We start from the raw sequence: 21,666 nt of genomic DNA on the forward strand, positions 1-21,666 counted from the left end.
GATTCTTCCAGGAATTTCTCCTTGAATTATTGTAGAGATTTCTCCAGGAACTCATGCAGCGATTCCTACAGTTATTTCTTCAGTAATTGCTTCAGGGACTCCTCCAGGAATTCCACAGGAGTTCTTCCTGGGGTTTCTCCTGGGATTGCTTCAGGAATTCTTCATGGGATTCCTCCAGGAATTCATGCAGGCATTCCTCCTGATTTCATCCATTAAGTTCTCCAGGGTCTTCTCGAGGACTTACCCCAGAAATTACTCTAGGAATTTCTTCAGGATCTCCACCAGGAATTGATCTACGAATTTCTTCATAAATTGTGTCAGCAATTCATCCAGGAATTTCTCCAGGAAATTCTTCAGGGATTCCTTTAGAAATTCTTCCAGGATTTTTTTTTTCTTGGAATATCTTCTGGAATTTTTGCAGGGGTTCTTCCAGGAATTCTTCCAGATTTTCCTCCTGGAATTGCTGAAAGGATTCTTCCAGGAATTCCGCTAAGAATTCCTCCAGGCACTTCTCCAGGGATTTCTCCACGGATTCCCCAAGAGATTCCATCAGAAATTGCTTCGAGGAATTCTCCAAGAATTCCTTCAGAAATTGCAGGGATTTTTTTCAGAATCTTCTCCAAGAGTTCCTCTATAGATTCCCCCAGAAATTCAACCAGTAATTTTTCCCAGAATTCCTCTAGAGGTTTTTTGAGCTGGTTCAGGAATATCCTTCAGAAATTATGTCAGTAAGTACTCCGAGAAATCCTCTAGGGAGCAAATTCTTCCAGGAAATTCTCCAGGAATACCTTTTGGAATTTTTCAGATATTCCTCCAGATATTCATCCAGGAACTGCTGCAGGGATTTCTCCCCGAAGCTCTCCAGGGATTTTCCCAGAGATTCCATCAGGAAATTCCTCCAGGTATTTCTCCAGGAAATCCTCCTGGAACTTCTCAAGGGATTTTTTCTTAAATTTCTTCAGAAATTCCCCCTGGAATTCTACCAGGAATTCTTCCCTGGATTGCTCCAAGAATTCATCCAGGAATTCCTTCAGAAATTCCTACCTTCAGGTCTCATCCTGGATTACACCAGGAATTTGTTCAGATGTTCCTCCAGGCTTTCCTTTTCCTACAAGATTCTCTGTAGAGATTTTTCCAGGAATTCACGGATTTCTCCAAGAATTTCTCCAAAGATTCCTACAGAAGTTTATCTTAAGGACAAGGTATTTGGAGTACATTGCTCAAAATTTCTAGAGCACCGTTTTTTTGAACCGTTGAACGGATTTGGATAAAAATGCATTACGCTGTTGACAACCACTGAACAATTAGCGTGATGCATTTTCATTCAAATCCGTTCAACAGTTCTAAAAAACGGTGCTCTAGAAATTTTGAGCAATGTACTCCAAATACCTTGTCCTTAAGTTTCCTCCCAGAATTCATCCCCAGAATTTCAAGTTGAAAATACCTATTTATTCGTGGTCTGGAAATCGCACAATTGGCACTGACAACTGTAGCCAGCGTTTTTTTTTTTATTGCAATCCAGCAAAGTTTATGGGAATAAAATTGTATAATGTTTTGCAGCATGAAGGAAAGTGTGGATGAGAAGTGTGTTGCATTATTTACCGATAAACGCGATCCAATCTGGTGAACTTGAACTTGTTTATCAACAACACAGCGGCCCTGAGTAACTGAGTGCGAAGTGAAGCCCGTTAACCAGTAGCAGAGCCAGGCCAGAATGGATGCCAGGCCAGGCAGGATCTGGGTCACACACGCGTCCGTTGTACCCACACCACACCCATCGCCAATCTGGGCGTCCCCGGGGGCGGAATGTGAATGTGGGTGCACAGGGAGTTACCCTGAGGATGAAAACTGATTGGATGGAAGTCAATCTACATGTATGGCATTCCATTCCAATTTCCAAGGAAAAGACCGGGTGATAGTTTAAAATTGTGGTCGATGTCGATACCGAGGGATGAGGTTGCGTGCAGCGAACTCTGGCTATGGTAGTGCGATGATGACGGTAATGGAAACCGGATGTGGAAGTACACTACATCGACCCTCGATCGGGTTTATTGGAGGTATTTATTCATGTGCGGCAGGAAATTGGATAACATCAGTGAATGCACTCTCCTATCGTGGAAAGTGATAGAGGTCGGTGTTTCCTGGAATGTCGGTTGTGACTAAATTTTTGCGGTCAAATCCGGATTTCTATCAATATTGCGAGATATAAAGAAAAACTGGAATATTCTCTCATTAAATTCTAGAGTCTGAGTATCTACAAAGTTCCTTTGACGCTCTTTAAAACGCTCTCTGAATCCCCTATAAGACACCTTAAAATGCTCCTGATCCACTCTTAAACGCCCTTGGAAGTCTTTGAAGCATCTTGCAACGTCCCTAATACCGACTGATAACCCATGGAAACCCTGAAATGTATTTAAGAATGTCTTGTAATCCCCTGAGGCACACAAAAACGTCTCTAAGCTCTCTGCACGTCATCTGAAACGCACTTAAACGCCACTGATACTCTCTGAAACTGCTTCGTAGGATCGCTAAGGTGGCCCTGCATCTATAGTGGATAACAAGGTGGATAATCTGTAAGCTCATGGCTTACCATAACACTTTGCCGAAGACATCTTCTCGCTACGTAATCAGGACCTTGATGTTCATCAGCATTAAAGCGCCATAAAATCACTCTAAAACGCTCGTGGAACCCTCCTAGAATTTCTTAAACACATAGCCCTACTGCTCCAATCGCCTGGCTAGGCCTTAGAAACCTAGCTGTAATACCGCTGCAACCCCCCCTTGAGATTGATTTGGTTGGCCCTTAAACTATCCTACTTTCTTCAACCCCAATGGCACTCTCTTTGTTGAATCAGCAGAAAAAAAGAAGAGTAAGGTCGTGTTCGCTTATGATTCTACTTATGCTGAAAGCAGAGATGCCAGGGGAAATTTTCAAATATCTTCTCAAGGCACGCTAAAATATCTTCACAAGTCTTTACACTCCATATTGTAGCTTTGATATAGAATTAATGTTAAACATAAACATTTATGCTATGTTGTCACTGCGCTCTATATCTATATATCTATATCTATATAATATAGCGTGATGACCTTGGTGATGACATTCTATTTCAAGATAGGCCAACATGATATAGCTTACCGTTTTTGTTAATGAACTAAAAAAAAACAATAAAACGTTGCACGTAAACTTATACACGCTAAAACCGCTCAGCACTAAAGTACATAACTTCCAGACTACACCAAAAATGTGTATCCCTTACACATTCACAAAATCAGCTTCTGCGTCCACAAAATCGTGAAATTCGCAAGAAAAAAACATGTACGGCAATCTAGCTAGGTTTACTAGTGATCTTCAGGTATCAGTAGGTCGGCTCTAGAGGCACGTTCTCCTCCATTTGGGAAATTTGTGCCAAGTGATCTTGGTGAACAAAACTTTCTGGAGTCTGGAATCCCTTCAATAGTTTCTTCTGGGACTCCTCCAAAGAATTTCCTCAATTCATCGAGAAATCCTCCTGAAGTTTCCCAAGAATTAGCCTAAGTACTCTTCGGATATTCCTCCAGGAGTACCTCGGGAATTGCTTCCGAAGTTTCCAGGTAAATTTATCCCAGAGTCTCCAAGAATTTTTCCAGGAATTTCCCGGGAATCCCTCCATGGCTCCCCCACAAATTCCACGGAAATTTCAGAAAATGCTTCCAAAGAATTCCTGCAGCATTTATGGCAGAATTTATCCAGGATTACCCATGGAATTTCTCCATGATTTGGCGGGGAATAATTGCATAAATTATCCGAAAATTTCCTCTTGCACTTACATGAAATTGACTTCAAGAGTTCCCCAAGTAGTTCTCCAGCAATAATGCATGGTTCTCTCGGGATTTCCCTCAAATTCTGGTGTATCTCGAAATTTCTGAATTTCTGGATTCATTTCCAAGAGTGCACGAAAAATCCGGGAATTCCTTCAGAAGATCCTCGAAAATCCATCCTGGAGTTCCTTAGAAGTTCGTCCAAAAGTTTCTCGGGAATTCGTGCAGAAGATAATCGGGAATTCCTACAGGAGGTTCTTGGAAATTTCTCCAGAAGTTCCTCGGGAATTCCTTCAGATCTCCTATTAAATTCCTTTAGGAGTTTCATGGAAATTTCTCCACGAGTCCCCGAAAGTTTCTCCTGGAATTTAACGGAAATCCCTCCATAGATTCTCCACGAATACCACGAGGACTCCCGTAGAAGCAAACGAAGAATTCCTGCAGTAATTGTGGAAGAATCCCTCCAGGATTTCCAAGGGAATTTCTCAATATTTTTTTTATTTTAACTACATAAATTATCCGGAAATTCCGTCCAGAATTTCTACTAAATTTACTTCAGATGTCTATTAAGAACTCCTCTAGCAATAATCCATTTTTCTTCGGATTTATTGCCAAGAGTTTCACAAAAAACCTAAAATTCCTTCAGAAGATCCTCGGGAATTCATCCTAGAGTTCCTAGGGAATTCCTCAAAAAGTTCTTCGCGAATTCCTCCAGAAGATAATCAGGAATTCCTACAGGGGGTTCACGGAAATTCCTCTAGGAGTTCCTTGGAAATTTCTCCAAGAACCCCTGAGAAATTTCTTCAGTAGTATCTCGGGAAATCTCTTGGAGATCGTCAAGAATTCCTGCTAGAGATCCTCAGTACAAACAATTTGTTGATTGTGCTAACGTAAGAACATTCACGATCACAAAATACGCGAACACGAGACGGAATACAACACTTATCGTTCTTACTAATTAAAAGGAACTTAAAAAATTACCTTTTTGCCTTTCTCGTACACCAAGGTGTACCGAAAGGCTATATGTTCACTCCAAAAACGAAAATTTGATAGAGCCCCCGGAGGGGTCAAGTGTTATATACCAATCGACTCAGCTCGACGAGTTGAGATGATGTCTGTGTGTATGTATGTGTGTGTGTATGTATGTGTGTGCGTGTGTATGTGTGTATGTGTACAAAAAGGTCACCTCATTTTTAGATAGTAAATATGAACCGATTTCAACGACCGATGGTTTATTCGACGGGGTACGTTGTCCCATTGTTTCCTATTGAAAATGGTTCAGATCGGTCCAGCCGTTCCGGAGTTATGGCCATTTAGGTGTTCCGGACCGGTACCCCAGGAAGGGGCCAGATATGAAAATGCAACAAACCCATACATGCGACCCATCAAACCACGACATTTTCGATTATCTGATGAACGAGATGAAGGAAAATAGTCTCTGACTATATCTGAACCGGTAGTGTTCCGGAACCGGTTCCGGGTGTCCCGCCGGATGTGGCCAAATAAGAAAGTGAACATAACCCATGTATGCGACACATCAAATAGCGGATTTTTCGATAACCAGTTGAATGGTAAGCAGGAAAATAGTTTCAGACCATGTTTGAACCGGTAGTATTCCGGAACCGGTTCCGGATGTCCTGCCGGAAGTGGCCAATTAAAAATGTGTACCAAACCCAGGCATGCGACACATCAAAGAGCGGCTTTTTCGATAACCAGATGAACGGTAAGCAGAAACATAGTTTCAAACCTAGTTTGAACCGGTAGTGTTCCAGAACCGGTTCCGGATGTCCTGCCGGAATTGGCCAATTAAAAAAGTGAACCAAACCCAGGCATGCGACGCATCAAACAGCGGCTTTTTCGATAACCAGATGAACGGTAAGCAGGAAAATAATTTCAGACCATGTTTGAACCAGTAGTATTCCGGAACCGGTTCCGGATGTCCTGCCGGAAGTGGTAAATTAAAAAAGTGAACCAAACCCAGGCATGCGACACATCAAAGAGAGGCTTTTTCGATAACCAGATGAGCGGTAAGCAGGAAAATAATTTCAGACCATGTTTGAACCAGTAGTATTCCGGAACCGGTTCCGGATGTCCTGCCGGAAGTGGTAAATTAAAAAAGTGAACCAAACCCAGGCATGCGACACATCAAAGAGAGGCTTTTTCGATAACCAGATGAGCGGTAAGCAGGAAAATAGTTTCAGACTATATCTGAACCGGTTGTGTTCCGGAACCGGTTCCAGCTGTCCCGCTGGAAGTGGTCAATTAAAAAAGTGAACCAAGCCCATGCATGTGACACATGGAAGAGCGGGGTTTTTCGATAACCAGATGAACGGTAAGCAAGAAAACAGTTTCATACCGTATCTAAACCAGTTGTGTTCCAGACCGGTTCCAGGTGTCCCGTCGGAAGTGACCAATTAAAAAACAAAACCAAACACATGCATGCGAAACATCAAATCATCAAAAATGTTCGTTAACCAGATACACGGGCAGCAAGAAAATAGTCTCTGACCACACTTAAGATTACCGGCAGTGTTGCAGAATCAGGGTTGGATCCATTGCTGAAATTACGCAGGTGAACAAAATCGATGCAAGCGATTAATATGTGTAAAAGAACAAAATCTTGATAAAAATTTAAGCGATCTTGTTAAATTACATCATTTTAGATTCCTGAGGCGTCATTTTACAGTAGGATGGATCAACGTTGTATGGAAAAAATTAAATTTTATAGCACCAATCCCCTTCTGCGTCTAAAATTACTGCGAACAATTTTGATGCAACTGGTTGAGTCATCGCGCTCTGTAACACGGTAGAAATTTGAATGGGCTTTAATAAGGGAAATTTCGATTGTTTGCACTTTTTTTGTCAAATTTTACATGAATCTTATAACTAATGATAATAAAATATAGGCTAAAGTGCGCAGAAAAAAAAATCCCGAAATGTCTTGATAATGATCGGCATCCAGTGCTAGTGAAGGTGGTCAGGCAGTCAACTGAGAGATTTGATATTTTTCAGCTCGGCCTATACGTTTAACATAGCGTCGGAATATGAGCCATCAATAAGTTTCCAAATTCAATTATGGCTTTGATAAAATTCTTGCTTTTCTGAATATGGCTGACACAAATTTGATTTTCTCTTAAGTCCAGAGGGGTCCCATTTTGGAAATTTTGGTCGGAATTCAACATCTTGAAGAAGTGCACAAATAAATAAACCAATAGATTTATCAATTTTAAAGTGAAATTAGAGTCTTCCAGAAGTTTTTTTTTTATCAAAACCGATGAGTTAAGGCGAAACTGGAAGCATTTTCTCATTTTTTGGATTTTGATGTACTATTAAATAACGAAGCAATATTTTCAAAATCGGTTTTCGTGCACATGTATAGTGTGGATCAGGGTATCTTCTGATTTTTTTACACGGTATAAAATGGTTATCGTTTTTACAGAAACCATGTTTGAACAAAATTTCACAAAAATGGTTTCTGCAAAAACGAAAAACATTTTATGCCGCGTAACATAATCAGAATATACCCTGATCCATACTCAACATGTGCACGAAAACCGATTTTGAAAATATTGCTTCGTTTTTTTATAAAAAATCAAAAACCAAAAAAATTAGGAAATGCTTCCAGTTTCGCCTTAAGCGGTTTTGCTTAATTTTTTAAGAATTTTTTCATCAAATACATTTATTATTTATCAACTCCACCCCTCATTGACGAGTCAACGAGCAATGTGACAAAAAAAGAAAATGAGATTTATTCCGTTCTAGAGTATTCTCAGGATTCAGGAACACTTCGGCTTATGGCCGGAAAAAATGTTGAGTACATATTCGACGAGAAAGGCACTATCACCACTAGGTGGATTAACCTGGGTTTTTTTATTTAAGACCGCACACTTGGGGCAGGATTGAAAATACACGGAAAAAACCTCTAGCTCGTCGAGATGTCGAGATCCACACTTGGTGTCTTCAGAGAAAATATTTCTTTGATCAAGGTAGATTTTCTGAACGGTAGCATATTTTTCTTACGTTATTCGCATAAAAGTCCTATAAGTCATTTTGGCCACCTTTCATTTTAGCGGTATGGTGTCTTCGGCAAAGTTGTTCGGTTATTTATGCTAAAAAATTTTGCCGAAGACGTCAAATTTTCAAAGCCTACTGTTCTTGAGATATTAACCGTTTTATAAAATACCTACTTAAAATCGAGTTTTTTTTTCATTAAATAACGTTTGTAAACGAATTTAATGTCCGTTTTCGAGTTATAATGATGAAAAATACTAAAATAAAACATATATCAAAGAAATTAGTTGGAAAAAAACAAAATATGCATTGATTTTTTAAGTTCCTGAAAATCACGCAAAATGTATATAGGACGTTCTTGCAGTCGGGCAAGTGTTTTCATCGGCGATCACCTAAAAAATGCATAAGCTTTCATGTAATGTTTTTCACCGACATGATATTTGATGATTTTTTAAAAATAGCTTTCAAAGTTTACTGATTTGTGTGAATTAGTTCAACATTTTTGCAGATATATTACCATGTTGCATGACGCCAAGTGAATCATGAGAAGTATAAATGCAATCTAGTCACAGATTTAGTTATTTTTGAGCTTCAAACAAATTGTAAAACACAAAAATGTAATAAACACGCAATTTAGCCTTGGTTTTATCATTATCTTATATAATCTTATTTAACAGAAATATTTTTTTGTGTGTTCAATGATCTAAAAACTCACTTTTATTGGCGTTTCGGACATTTTTGTGTTTAACAATTTGTTTGAAGCTTAAAAATAACTAAACCTGTGACTAGATTGCATTTATACTACTCATGGTTTACTTGGCATCATGCAACATGGTAATATATCTGCAAAAATGTTGAACTAATCACACAAAACAGTAAACTTTGAAAGCTATTTTAAAAAAATAATCAAATATCATGTCGCTGAAAAAAATTACATGAAAGCTTATGTATTTTTTAGGTGATCGCCGATGAAAACACTTGCCCGAACTTGCCCGACTGCAAGAACGTCCTATATACATTTTGCGTGATTTTCAGGAACTTAAAAAATCAATGCATATTTTGTTTTTTTCCAACTAATTTCTTTGATATATGTTTTATTTTAGTATTTTCCATTATTATAACTCGAAAACGGACATTAAATTTGTTTACAAACGTTATTTAATGAAAAAAACTCGATTTTAAGTAGGTATTTTATAAAACGGTTAATATCTCAAGAACAGTAGGCTTTGAAAATTTGACGTCTTCGGCAAAATTTTTTAGCATAAATAACCGAACAACTTTGCCGAAGACACCATACCGCTAAAATGAAAGGTGGCCAAAATGACTTATAGGACTTTTATGCGAATAACGTAAGAAAAATATGCTACCGTTCAGAATATCGACCTTGTTCATAGAAATATTTTCTCTGAAGACACCCAGTGTGGATCGCGACATCTCGACGAGCTAGAGGTTTTTTCCATGTATTTTCAATCCTGCCCCAGTGTGGACCGGTTTCGGGCTCGAAGTTGCCCATCTACGGGACGATGTCCGAGTCGGACATCGTCCTGTAGATGGGCAACTTCGAGCCGGAAACCGGTCGACCAAAAAGGTAATTTGTTAAGTTCCTTTTAATTAGTAAGAACGATAAGTGTTGTGTTCCGTCTCGTGTTCGCGTATTTTGTGAGATCCTCTGTGATTTCTACAGGAGATCCTCGGGGATTCCTCCATAAGTTCTTCTGGAATTCCTCCAGGAGATTCTGGAGTTCATCGGGAATTTCTATAAGGGATTCATGGTAATTCCTCTAAGAGGTCCTTATAAATTCCTCCATAAATTCTTCACGTATTCCTGCAGGAGTTTGCAGGAGTTTCCAGGCAATTTCTATAGAAGTCCACGAGAGTTTATGTTGGAGCTACCAGGAAATTCCTTTAGGAGTTTAATTGAAATTTCTCCAGATATTTCCCGGAAAGTTCCATCTAGAATTTCTTAGAAATTTACTTCAGAAGTTTACCAAGAATTCCTTTAATAATAAATGCATAGTTCTCTCCAGGTTTTCCCTAGTATTTTTCATGGTTTTCCTGCAAATTTCTAAAGAAGTTCCTCGTATTTATATCCACAAAAAATAACTTCTGCAGAAGTTCCACGGGTATCCTTCCCAGAGTTTCTCGGAAATTCCTACAGAAGATCCTCGGGAAGTCGTCCTGAACTTCATCAGGAATGGGGCACGTTCAGTGTAGTACTAGATTTGTAGTAATGAGCTGAATTTTAGTATGGTGAGAAGGTCAATTTTCCGTTTCTGCAATGAAATGGTGCAAAAAGCGTGGGTAGTATGATTCCTTGTCTAATTTGATGCTGTTTGAGCAAAACTTTGGATAACTATGTTGTTTATGGTGCAAGAAATGGAGAAAACAACAACACTGTTGCCCAAAGTTTTGCTCAAACAGCATCAAATTAGGCAAGGAATCATAATACCCACGCTTTTTGCACTATTTCATTACAGAAACGAAGAATTGACCTTCTCACCATACTAAAATTCAGCTCACTACTACAACACTAGTACTTTTACCGATCTGTCCTTTTCCTCCAGGAGTTCCTCTTGTAATCCTACAGAGGATCCTTGAGAATTCCTCCTGGAGATCGTCGGGAGATCCTCCAGGAGTTTTTCAGAAATTCCTTCAGAAATTACACGGGAACTCAAATTTTTAGAGGAATTCCTGATGAAATCCTGGAGCAATTCCTATGGAACTTCTGAAGGAATTCTCGAGGAACTACTGCAGAAATATTAACAAGCTTCCTTGGACAAATTTTTGAAAAATCAGCGGAAAATTCTGGAGGTAGCTCTGTTTGAAATTCAAACGAAGTACTGAAGTTTTTTTTTCCAAAAAAAAAACATCGTTGATACTTTTAGAAAGAACAGTTTATTGAGATTTGTGAAAAACTAGAGGAGAATATCCAGATGAATTCCTAGAGGAAACTCAAAAAAAAATCTCTAAAAACCTCCTTAAATGAAATTACAAATAATATTAAAAAATATTTGATTGTTTTGGATGATACCTTGAAGCATTCATTCTATGACACGAATGTCACAGTAATGATATAGTGTCGTTAATAAATAGTAATAATAATAATTGAAGCATTCATGGGCTGTGTTGTTTGTTTCCTGAATATTTTGATTTCTTTATATAATTGCTGATGTAAAATTAATTAAATAAATCGACATAAATCATAAAATTCAAAACAAATTGTTGTCGATATATTTGAATCGTATTTAAAAACTGCTCCAAAATTTCCACTAATATAAAGACCGAATAATTATCAATCTGTAAGTTTTTAGCATCAAAAATAGAAACGCATTTTATCTGAAATTGTTCCAAGATTTGAATTATTAGGTTGGATCAACAATAAAAATATTTTTTTTTAGCTTTCAAAAATCTTCACATAATTTGAAATGTCTTCAATATGTCTTCACAAAAATAAATGTCTTCACAGAAGTTCGAATGTCTTCAAATCGAAGACATGTCTTCAAATTGAAGACATGTCTTCACATCTGGTATCCCTGGCTGGAAGACGTGAAGTACAGAAAAAATGGGTGCACCTCTAAGTTTCCAAACAGAGATATTGTCAACGTTGTGTTATTTGTGAAAAAAGTTCTTCCCCTTGGTTCCCGATTTGTTGCACGTGAAAATTTCACGGTGGAACAATTCCACGAGCATTCTGCACCGTCACATAAGTTTAAGAATCCGTAAGTATGCCGAACATGCCCCTTGGTCAAAAATTGTCACAGGTTTTGCAGCGAATGTTCGCCCATATGAACTTGTCGCTTCGTTAAACATGTTTATTTTAGCTCTGCTACTAGCAGGGTAGGTACCCAAGTCATTCTACCACAACAACAAACGATGGACACGACATGGCATGAAAGATGAGCACAAAACTTGACCCATATTTTGCGTTTACATCGCTCGGCCACTGCGTGGCACTGTGGCAGACTGCACCGCCGCTGTATTCTAAGTGCATAAATTGGTGCACGGGACTCCCGACCCAACTCGACTATCCTCGTAGGTAGGTATACATCAACTCCGTGTTTGCACACTTCAGGGGGTTCGCAATTTCACGCAGTGTTTCTCCCGGCGGCGGACGTTGAGTCCGCCCAAGTGTAAATCAAGTCATACAAGTACATATCTCGTTGCTGTGTGGCACACACTTCTCAGAACTTGACTCCCTTTCACAAACAGAATCATCATAAAGGCATCATGGTGGCACCGCGGCAGTGTGTTTCTTGGTCAAGTTCAGTTCTGGCGAACTGGCTGGCGCCCATTGAGTACCATGCGTCTCCATGGAAGTTTACAAGCCGACCGCGACGTTGTTGATAAATAGTGCGCCGTAGCAACACTATTGATCGTTTTACAGCACTAATAGAAGTGCGATTGACTCTGATTGGAATTGATTGAAACTGATTCCTGGGCATCGCATCGATGTCGTTGGTATACTAGGTAAAGTCTGGGACACTATCGATTCGCGCGCTGACATTGATCAATTGGCGTGGCGAGTGAGTTGGTAGTAGGGGAGAGTAGGGGCAGATGAATTGACCATGGAGAAAATAAGGCATCAATGGAACAAATTTTCATTGCGATGTGGTCAAATTTTAAAACCATTTTCATACATATCCTTAGCTATTTTTGCAGATGTTTGCTTCATTATCATCTCCTTTACAGTACGTTTTTAAAACTTACGTCAATGTTGGCAAATAGTTAAAACATTGTTTGATGTCGATAACATATGTACATGATTCAAGATTATGAAGTAGCGTTTTAGTTCAGGCCATTCGATTCCTTTTCTCCCATGAAGATGGAGATGCTTGGATGCCCAGGTATCAATTTGATGCTGTACAAACGTTTCTCCAACTATTTTAAATCAGCCTTCATTTGAACAAAAGCTGAGCACAAGGGGTACAATCCTTTATACAGCTCCTAAACATCTAATTTTGGTGATTTTATTCAACCTTTAGCTGATTTGAGGGTCGTTGGAAGTCTGATTTAAGGCTTAATATGGGCTTAATCAGTAATCAATTAAATTTATTAATTGTGTAAAAATCAATAAGAACACTTTCGTGAGTCTATTTTTACCATTACCTGCGTCTATTTCCAGAAGAGATGTCTAGAAATGTGTAAATTACTCTGTGGGAAGACTGGGAATTGAACTCGGACCTCCTGATTTATAGTCACTCACCATAGCACCTACACCACACACAATTGTATACTTATCCTCGAAAACAAGAGCATTACTTGTTGTGTCTGAATAGTCAAGAACACAAGTTGAACTAAGTCTGTATAGAGGCTGAAGAAGCAATGTGGACCTCACGAAAACCGTGGTTGGGTCAGCTGTCAAAAATTATTTGATTAAAGGTCGAACAACAGATGATTAATTCTGCATGTTGCTGTATGTTTCTTAGTAGGGCGCATGAAACGAAATTTTCAAATTTTCAAATGTGGTTTGTTCGGAACCTAACTGTTAGAAAAATCATAACTGGTGCAATGGTGCATTCTTAAACACTCCACTCTAAAGGTACATACGGAGAATCGGTAACAAATTTCTCTTTGTTATTGAATGCGCTGCCGCCGGTCGGTAGTGGTGCACTGCATATTGCAATCTGGGCGGCAGGGTACATTGTGTTCTGCTGTATGCCGTGCGCTAGGACAATATGCAAAATCCCTAACTCTAATGTGAGTTATTACTGTAGTTTTTATGCTTTAGCCGTTTGCATCAATATGCTGTCAGTGACAGTTGTACTGCCTGGATTGGGATAGGGAGATAGCGTGATCCTCTAGCGAAAGGTATAATTTTCCAAAGAATATAGATGAAGAGTAGCTGTGGACACGCGAGAATTGAGCAAGACCATGCTGTGAGCATCTGAGTTTTTCCAGAATCTTTTCCTAATGTTTTTTTTTTTTACTTTTTTGAACAAAGTTGTTTGTTTGCTTGTTTGTGTATTTGTTTGATTATTTACGACACTTAAGAGATCCTCCTCAGTAGACAAAAGAGCTGTAAATTAGGTTAAGTGGTTGAAGAATAAAAAAAAATCCTTGAAAAATTTCAAGAAGATTCTTTGGAAGAATTTCTGAAGAAATTCCTGGAGGAATTCTGGGAGGAATCCCTAGAAGAAATCTGAAAAAATCTCTTGAGGAATTTGCATAGGAAATCTTAAAGAAAGGGAGGAATCCTAGGAGGAATCCTTGAGGAGGAATTCCTGGAAGAATCCCTGAATCAATTCCTGGAAAAATATCTAGAAAGAATCCTGGAAGAATGCCTGGAGAAACTTTTAATTCCTAGCGTAATCCCTAGAAGAATTCTGGGATGAGGGCCAGCAGGAATTCCTGAAGTAATCTCCAGAGGAGTTTTGGGAGGATTTCCTGGAGAAATTTCTGAAAAAATCTCTTGAGAAATTCCAGGAGGATTTCCTGGAAGAATCCTTGAAGGAATTTCTGAAGAATTTCCTGGAGGAATCCCTGGAGGAATCCCTGAAGGAATTCCTGGAGAAATTCCTGGAGGAATCCCTGAAAAATCCTGAAGGTATTCCTGGAGAATTTCCTGGAAATATTCCTGGATAAATTTCTGACATAGTTTTCGAAGATATTCCTAGATCAATTCCTGGTGAAATTCCTAAGGGAAACTCTCAAAAAATTCCTGATGTAATATCTGGAGAAATTCCGCGAGGAGACTCTGGAGAAATTCCTGAAGGAGTGTCTGCATGAATTCATGAATAAATGCTGGGAGAAACTTCTGGGGAATTCCTGGATGAATTCTGGGAGGAATCCCTAGAGAAGTTTCTAAATAAATCTTTTGAGGAATTCTTAGAATAACTCCTAGATAAATTTCAGGAGGATTCTTTGGGCGAATTTCTGAAGAAATTCCTGGAGCAATTCTGGGAGGAATTCCTAGAAAAAAAAATGTGAAGAAATCTCTTGAGGAATTTGAATTAGGGAATCTTAAAAAAAAATCTGTAGGAATCCTAGGAGGAATTCTCGAGAAGGAATTCCTAGAGGAATTCCTGAATCAATTCCTGTAAAAATATCTAGAAAGAATCCTGGAGGAATGCCTGGTGGAACTTCTAGACAAAACCCTTGCGTAATCCCTGGAGAAATCCTGGGATGAGGCCCAGCAGAAATTCCTGAAGTAATCTCTAGGGGAATTCTGGGAGGATTTCCTGGAAAAATTCCTGGATGAATTGCTGACAGGATTTTTCGAAGGTATCGGCAGGTAGATCAATTCCTGGAGGAATCCCTCAACAAATTCCTGCCCAGTCAACACACGATCGCATATGATGTTGAATAGGATGCAAATCTGGAGGAGATATACGGACACTTTACACGCAGTTAAATGGAAACATGTATGCATATGGCCTCCACTTTAGCATCCTATGCAACATCATATAAGACTTTGTGTTGGGGTAATTTCTGAAGAAATTCCACGAGGAGACCCTGGAGAAATTGCAGGAGGAATGTCTGCATGAATTCCTGAATAAATGCTGGGGGAAACTTCTGGAGGAGTTCTTTGGGAAATTCCTGGAGGAATTCCTTTAGGAATTCCTGAAGGATTCCCTGAAGCATTTCCTGGAGAAAGATCTGGAGGAATTCCTGGAGGAATCTCTGAAAGAATTCCTGGAGAAATCTCTGCAAGGAGGAATCCCTGGAAGAATGCCTGGATAAATAGCTAGAAGAATGCCTAGGAGGACTCCTGGTGGAATTCTTTTAGGAATCCCGGAAGTAATTCGTAGAGCAAACTCCTTAAGGAATTCGTATGAGGAATACCAGGATAATTTCCTGAAGAAATCGCAGAAGAAATTTTTGGAGAAATCCTCAAGGAATCCTTAAAAGTGTTCGTGGGGCAGTCTCTGTAGCAGTTCCTGAAGAAATCCATGGATGAATTCCTGAAGAAACTCCAGAAGGAATCGCGGAAGAAATTTCAAGAGAAATTCCTAAGGGAATCTCTAAACAGTTCCTAGAGGAAGTACTGGATTAATCCCTGGAGGAGTGCCTTAACCCTTTGGATATTGAATTTTCACCTTTCTGGATGCTGCCGCGCTGGTCTAGAACGCGTTGGTGATGATCGATTTTCTTGGCTGGGCACATATGATCCATCCGTCCCCAAAGGGTTAAAGAACACAAGGAGGAATTCCTGAAGGAATCCTAAGAAAAATTCCTGGGAGAATCTTAGGAGAAATTTTTAACATAAGTTGTTCATAAAAGAATCAAAAGAAATTTTCGAGTAAAGCCTTGGAATTTTTTTTAAAGGAATGCCAGAAAGAACTCCTGGGAAATCCCAGGAAGAATTCCTGGAGGAATCCCAGGATGAGTTTCTTAAGAAATCGCAAAGGAACTCCTTGAGGAGTCCCTGTAGCAGTTCCTGAAGGAATCCTTGCAGGAGTTCCTGAAGAAACTCCAGAAGGAATAACGGATGCAATTTTAAAAGACATTCCTAAGGGAATCCCTAAAAAGTCCCTGGAGGGAGTATTGGATTGATTCCTGGAGGAGTTCCTGAAAGAATTTCAAGAGAAACTTCTGAAGGAATTTTACCAAAAGTTTCTGGGGAAATCCTTGGAGGAATTTATAAAATAATCACTGGAGTTGTTACTGAGAGAATCACAAAAGAAATTCCCGGGGTATTCTTAAAGGAAAATCTGGAGGAATCCCTGAAGAAATCCCATGAGGAATCCCGGAAGCAATTCCATAAAAAAATCTTCAGGAAATCTCAGGAAAGCTTTCCTAACAAATCCCTGTAACAATTCCTTTGCATGGACTACCAAAAGATTGTTTAACACATCTTTTATTCAAAGCATTCATGTATAAGTTTTTAGATAATTTTCTTAAAGGATTTCTGGGAGACATCCCTGTTGAAACACTTCGAACTATTCCAGATTGAGTCATTGGAGCAATCTCTAGTGGAATTCTCGAAGGAGTATATGGAAAAATCCCTGAAGAAATCTCTGAAGAAACACTTGCAGAAATACCTAAAAGATTCTTTGTTGAAATTCCTATGAAAATCCCTGGAGGAATCCTCGAAAAAAGTGAAACCCCTATAGGAATTCTTGAAAAAAAAAAGAAAACTCTGGATCCATAATGGAATCACTCATAGAAGCTATGTAAAAAATCCTGGATCAATTCGTTGATGCATCCTTGCAGAAGTACCTGTAAAAATCTGAAGGAAAAAATTCCAGAAGCATTTCATAGAACAAACCCTGAAACAATCACTATCGGAACCCTGAAAAACGCCCATGCAGGAATTCACGAAAAGGAAATTCCTGGAGAATTCCCTTGAGGAATTCCTGAAACAATCCCTGGAGAAGTTCCTGAAGAAATACCTGAAGGAATTTCTGAATGTGTCCTTGAAAAAACTTATTAATCCCAGGTATTTTGCGTCACGCTCAGGCGTTTGTTTGAATTGAATAGTAGTGAAAATTCGTAAATTATGTGCTACTACACTTTATAGCAGCATATGGTTCTACAAAGTCCTTCTTTTCCCTACCGGAACCGGTTCTGGCATATCTGGAAATTTTGGCATGTTATCGAGTCAAGTACAAGACAGCGAAGACGATCTTACAGTTGAGGTCGAAATACGTATCTGTCAAAGGATGCAAATTCTTAGTGGAATTCAAAGGAACAGTACTTAACACGATTTTCGTTTTTACTTACAAATAATCCCCTAACAAGCCCAGGTTCATCATCTTTATGTTGTTTTTATATTCCATGAATAATTGTGATGTTTATATTTATCCATTCAAGCAAGGTTTTTATTTTTCAAGAATTGTATGATAAGATTAAAAAGATTCTTTTAAAGGAATACTTGATTTTCAAGTGAATAAGGTTTGATAATTATGGGTAAATCCCTAATTATTAGAATAGATTATTTCTTGAGATTTTTTCCTGGAGCTTTGAATTATTGATAATCTTTGAGTTGACTCGAATTAAAAAAAATCTGATGGCTAGGGGGGGGGGGGGCACGCTGATGTCAGCTATGCTATGCTATAAGCAGTAGTATAATAAAAAAAAAATGTTGAGATTAACTTTCACGTACCCGACCCCCGACAACTCATTTTCAAAATGCTGGCATTTCGTCAATTTTCATCCAATTTTTTCCAAATCGTCATCAATGGATCATCAATCGGTGTAAGTTTATTATACTCCAGTGGCCTGCAATATTTAGAATCATTCTGGGGATATCTCGGATTGTCCTGGGGTCAGGGGGGTTGCTAAAATGACTGAAAGTGATTATTTCATGTTGCAATTGTGTTCGCTCCATTAATTTTCAGCAAAAGCTTTGTTGCAAACAGTGAAACACAACTGCGGTAACCATATTTGAATAAGTTAACCCATCCGGATCACCGTTACAAGTTCCGTGGGGCCTCACTGGGGACACTTCTGGTTTTCAATATCAACATGCCGTGCGACATATCAATCTTCATGATTTCAAATGAATACGTCTGAAACGATAGACTGCCGGGGCCCGTGGTGCAGTGGTTACACGTTCGCTTCATAAGCGGATGGTCATGGATTCGATCCCAGCCCCGGCACTTCGTCAGTTGCTCTTCCCCCCGAGAGCGACTGGCACTTGACCCTCATCTGAGCTCTCATAGCTCAAACGGACCCGGATAATTGGATATCGGCGAACGGCAACCCATAATGGACACCTTCAATCGGACTGGAAAAGGGACAACAACCACACATTATTTCATCATCATGCTCATCATTCTACCAAGGACAGGGTAGAAAAGTGAAAGCAGCACAATGGCAAACCAGTTCCGATATAGTAGAATAAGAATATAATAGAATACATTTAGGCGCTGTACAAGTGTAAGTGCAGCCGCCAATTGGAATCGGTCACGTAGTGCCCTAGTGGACAAAAGAGCTGTAAAATAGGATAAGTGGTTACGAATAAAAAAAAGGAAACGATAGACTGAAGTCTGTATCAACTTAAATGGCCACCCGGAACATCCGGAACCCCGGTCATCATCGGGGACATTTCTGGTTTGCAACCAAAACATGCCTTGTGACGTATCAATCTTCATGATTTCAAGAGAATTGGGCAAAAATGATAGACTGAGGTCTGTATCAACAGATATTTCCGCTTCAAAGCGCCTGGAACAGGTTCCGTGGGGGCCTCCATTATGCAGTTATTAATCCAAAATAACATATTTTATTATGCTTGTGGTATTTATGTCTGCTCGGGTGGTATCGGTAAGGTAATTCCTACATGAAAGACGGTGAATGCACATTTTTCAGATATCGCAAAGAGCAGTCAACTGACAATATCAACGCTTACATTTTGGTACTTCTAGTATAATAATTCGTTATGTAATAAAAGGGGAGCTAGGTTTTCTCCTGGATTCAATTGTTGATGGCTACGAGCCAACGCGAATTGATGCTGTATGAGCGTAACCTATAAGGAACTTTCAATTAATTTGGCTTGGATAAATTCGCTTGCTTATTGGGGAAAGTCCCATTCCAGTGAGGGCGGCGAGAATGTGCACGAGAAAGTGAATTATTTGCCTTTATCCACGTGGCTTGCCAGCCTCCATCGTTTCAGCCTGCCAGCACAGGCTGACTAAAGAATGCTTTCAGTATATTCTTGCTCTTTAAGGAAATTTAGGTTATTCGTTCGTTCTGGAAGCATGGATGGCTCACTGCCAAATGTTACTCTCTGTTCTGCCATAGACCAGAGCGTCAAACCCAAACTTTCTACAACAACAAATATCGGTAACAGTGAATAATGACTTACCTCCACCGTTTTGCTGGCACAGGTACGGAAACCGCCAGATGTTGCCCAACCCGACGGAATAACCGATAATACTGAGGAAAAATTGCATCTTTCCGGACCAGGCGGCCCGGTCCGGGTCGCCATCGGGGAGACCAGCTCCCTCCCGGGACCCGACTGAGGATCGGTCCGGTGGCGACAGCATGATGGTCACACCGTGCGTGCCATCGCCCCGAGCCCGCGTATTGAGCGGGGCCATTTCGTGACCGTTGTTCCGAGGACCACCAGGGCCGTCCACCTTAGTGGTCATAGTTTGTACTAGTGCTGCCGAATGGGGACCGCCGGCGGGGGTGCGGTATCCGGTCTGCTGGACGTTGCTGCTGCCGTCGGGAATGTACCGCTGGCGACGGGGGGATCGACGGTTCTAGTTGTAACGGTGGTGGATCCGTTGCGTACCACGTGGCTGCTGCGGGCCCGTTTCTGTGCTCCAATGTCACGGTTTTCTGCGAACAAAGGTGAAAAACAGTTGTTATTAAAGTTTTTGTAAAGAATCGATTTTCTTACAAATATTGTAGAATTGATACAAAAAAGTCGAAAAGAGGTTGAGTTGTTAAAAAAAGTCAAAATAATATTTCCATCAGACTAATTCACACTAGATATTACTACTATTAAGCTATTAAACTATTTTCTGAACTACCAACGGATGATACTTATAGCCTAGGCACTCCAAATATATCATGTTTTGGTGTTCCAGGTAATTCTTAGAAACAAACATATGATTCATACGTCTTCCCTTAAATTGTGAAAGTGAAACACTTCATTGGGATCGAATCCCACTCCCGACAAACTCGCAAAATTTGAGTTCTTCTTTCGGAAGGGAAGTAAAGCGTGGGTCCCGAGATGAACTAGCCTAAGGCTAAAAATCTCGTTAATACAGATATAAAAAAAAAAAAACACTTCATGTTGGAATGAGTGCATTGATAAAGATGTTATTAGATTTCGTTTGGCTAGGATTCATTTGTTTTCAAATTTAAATTTAAAAAGGTACTTATTCCTGAATTATTAAATATCCCCAATCACCCTAACGCTTCAAACCCATGTTTTAGTTGATTGCTCTATGATGATCTAATACGGTGTCATGCGTAACAAGGAGAATTCCAGAAAACATATGATTATGCTTTCCTACTCCAATATTGATGCGAAATAGACCCACCCATTCCGAGGAAAAAAATGGCATGTTCAGGCGACTAGAACAAGCGAAGAAGAAAATGATCATAAACCATCTATGTATCGCATCGTCTATCGCATCATAGACCATCTCTGTCACGTCAACTTGCTTTTTTCCGAGAAGGTAGGTACTAACCTCTTGGGAGACCTTCTGCCGCTGACGCTCAAGTATCTCACCACTTTTTGGGTTTAGTTGGGTGCGATAATAAACCATCATGATTCAGTGTTTGCGTTCCATGTAGTCTAACTCTTGTGCAAATGTTTTTCCCAAGGGTAATCTAGAGTGGGGGTGGACCAAAAATATACCTAGATTTCTTTGAAGAGAAAAACTGGATCTACAAGGAATGGTGTGTAAATAAGCTGTAGATTGCTATTCTATTAACAAGAAACGAAATATTTTGGAAGAACTGAATTAAGTGGCGGAGACAAAAAAAAATAGATCATCAAGTTTGATTGATTTGTGTTTTTTGCATAATTAAATATTTAACCCTCGAGCAGTCGCGTCTTTGACTACCTGTAACGACGCCACGCTCACGCTATGTACCAAAAGCGTGTATTTTTCATGGTGCGTGTACTCAGTACACGACGCGACCGCTCCCGGGTTAACATTTTTCTCACCTACTTTTGGAATATGTTTGAAGAAAATGCAATTTTCTTCATCCAAAGATTATAACTCGGAAACAGCCTGTTGAATTGAAATGTTGTCTTCGGAGATGTTTCTGGATATTTAAGAACTTCTAAAAAAAAACACTGATAGAAAAATTCATAGCAAATTTCTTTTAGATGTCATAAATTTGAAATTTTGCAGTAATTATTTTTCTGCAGAAAGCTGAAGTACAACTAACGAATAATTGCAAGTGACGGGTAGAAAATGAACCCATAACCATCCGCTTATGAAGCGAATG

At 39.5% G+C, this 21,666-nt stretch overlaps 1 protein-coding gene across 13 annotated transcripts in view; it reads right to left on the reverse strand.

The window, feature by feature from the left end:
* Positions 1 to 21,666, reverse strand: part of LOC109409918 (sodium-dependent neutral amino acid transporter B(0)AT3) — a 159,360-nt gene that overhangs the window by 78,395 nt on the left and 59,299 nt on the right. For all 13 annotated transcript variants that reach the window (XR_009998588.1, XM_029875198.2, XM_029875197.2 and 10 more), the window contains one exon: positions 19,559 to 20,037. Coding sequence is in view for 12 of the 13 variants with exons in the window: in XM_029875198.2 (XP_029731058.1) it covers positions 19,559 to 19,844 (286 nt within the window). In the remaining variant the exon portion in view is untranslated. The remainder of the gene's footprint in view (positions 1 to 19,558; positions 20,038 to 21,666) is intronic.

This window comes from Aedes albopictus, chromosome 3 (assembly GCF_035046485.1).
Source record: "Aedes albopictus strain Foshan chromosome 3, AalbF5, whole genome shotgun sequence".
Taxonomy (NCBI): domain Eukaryota; kingdom Metazoa; phylum Arthropoda; class Insecta; order Diptera; family Culicidae; genus Aedes; species Aedes albopictus.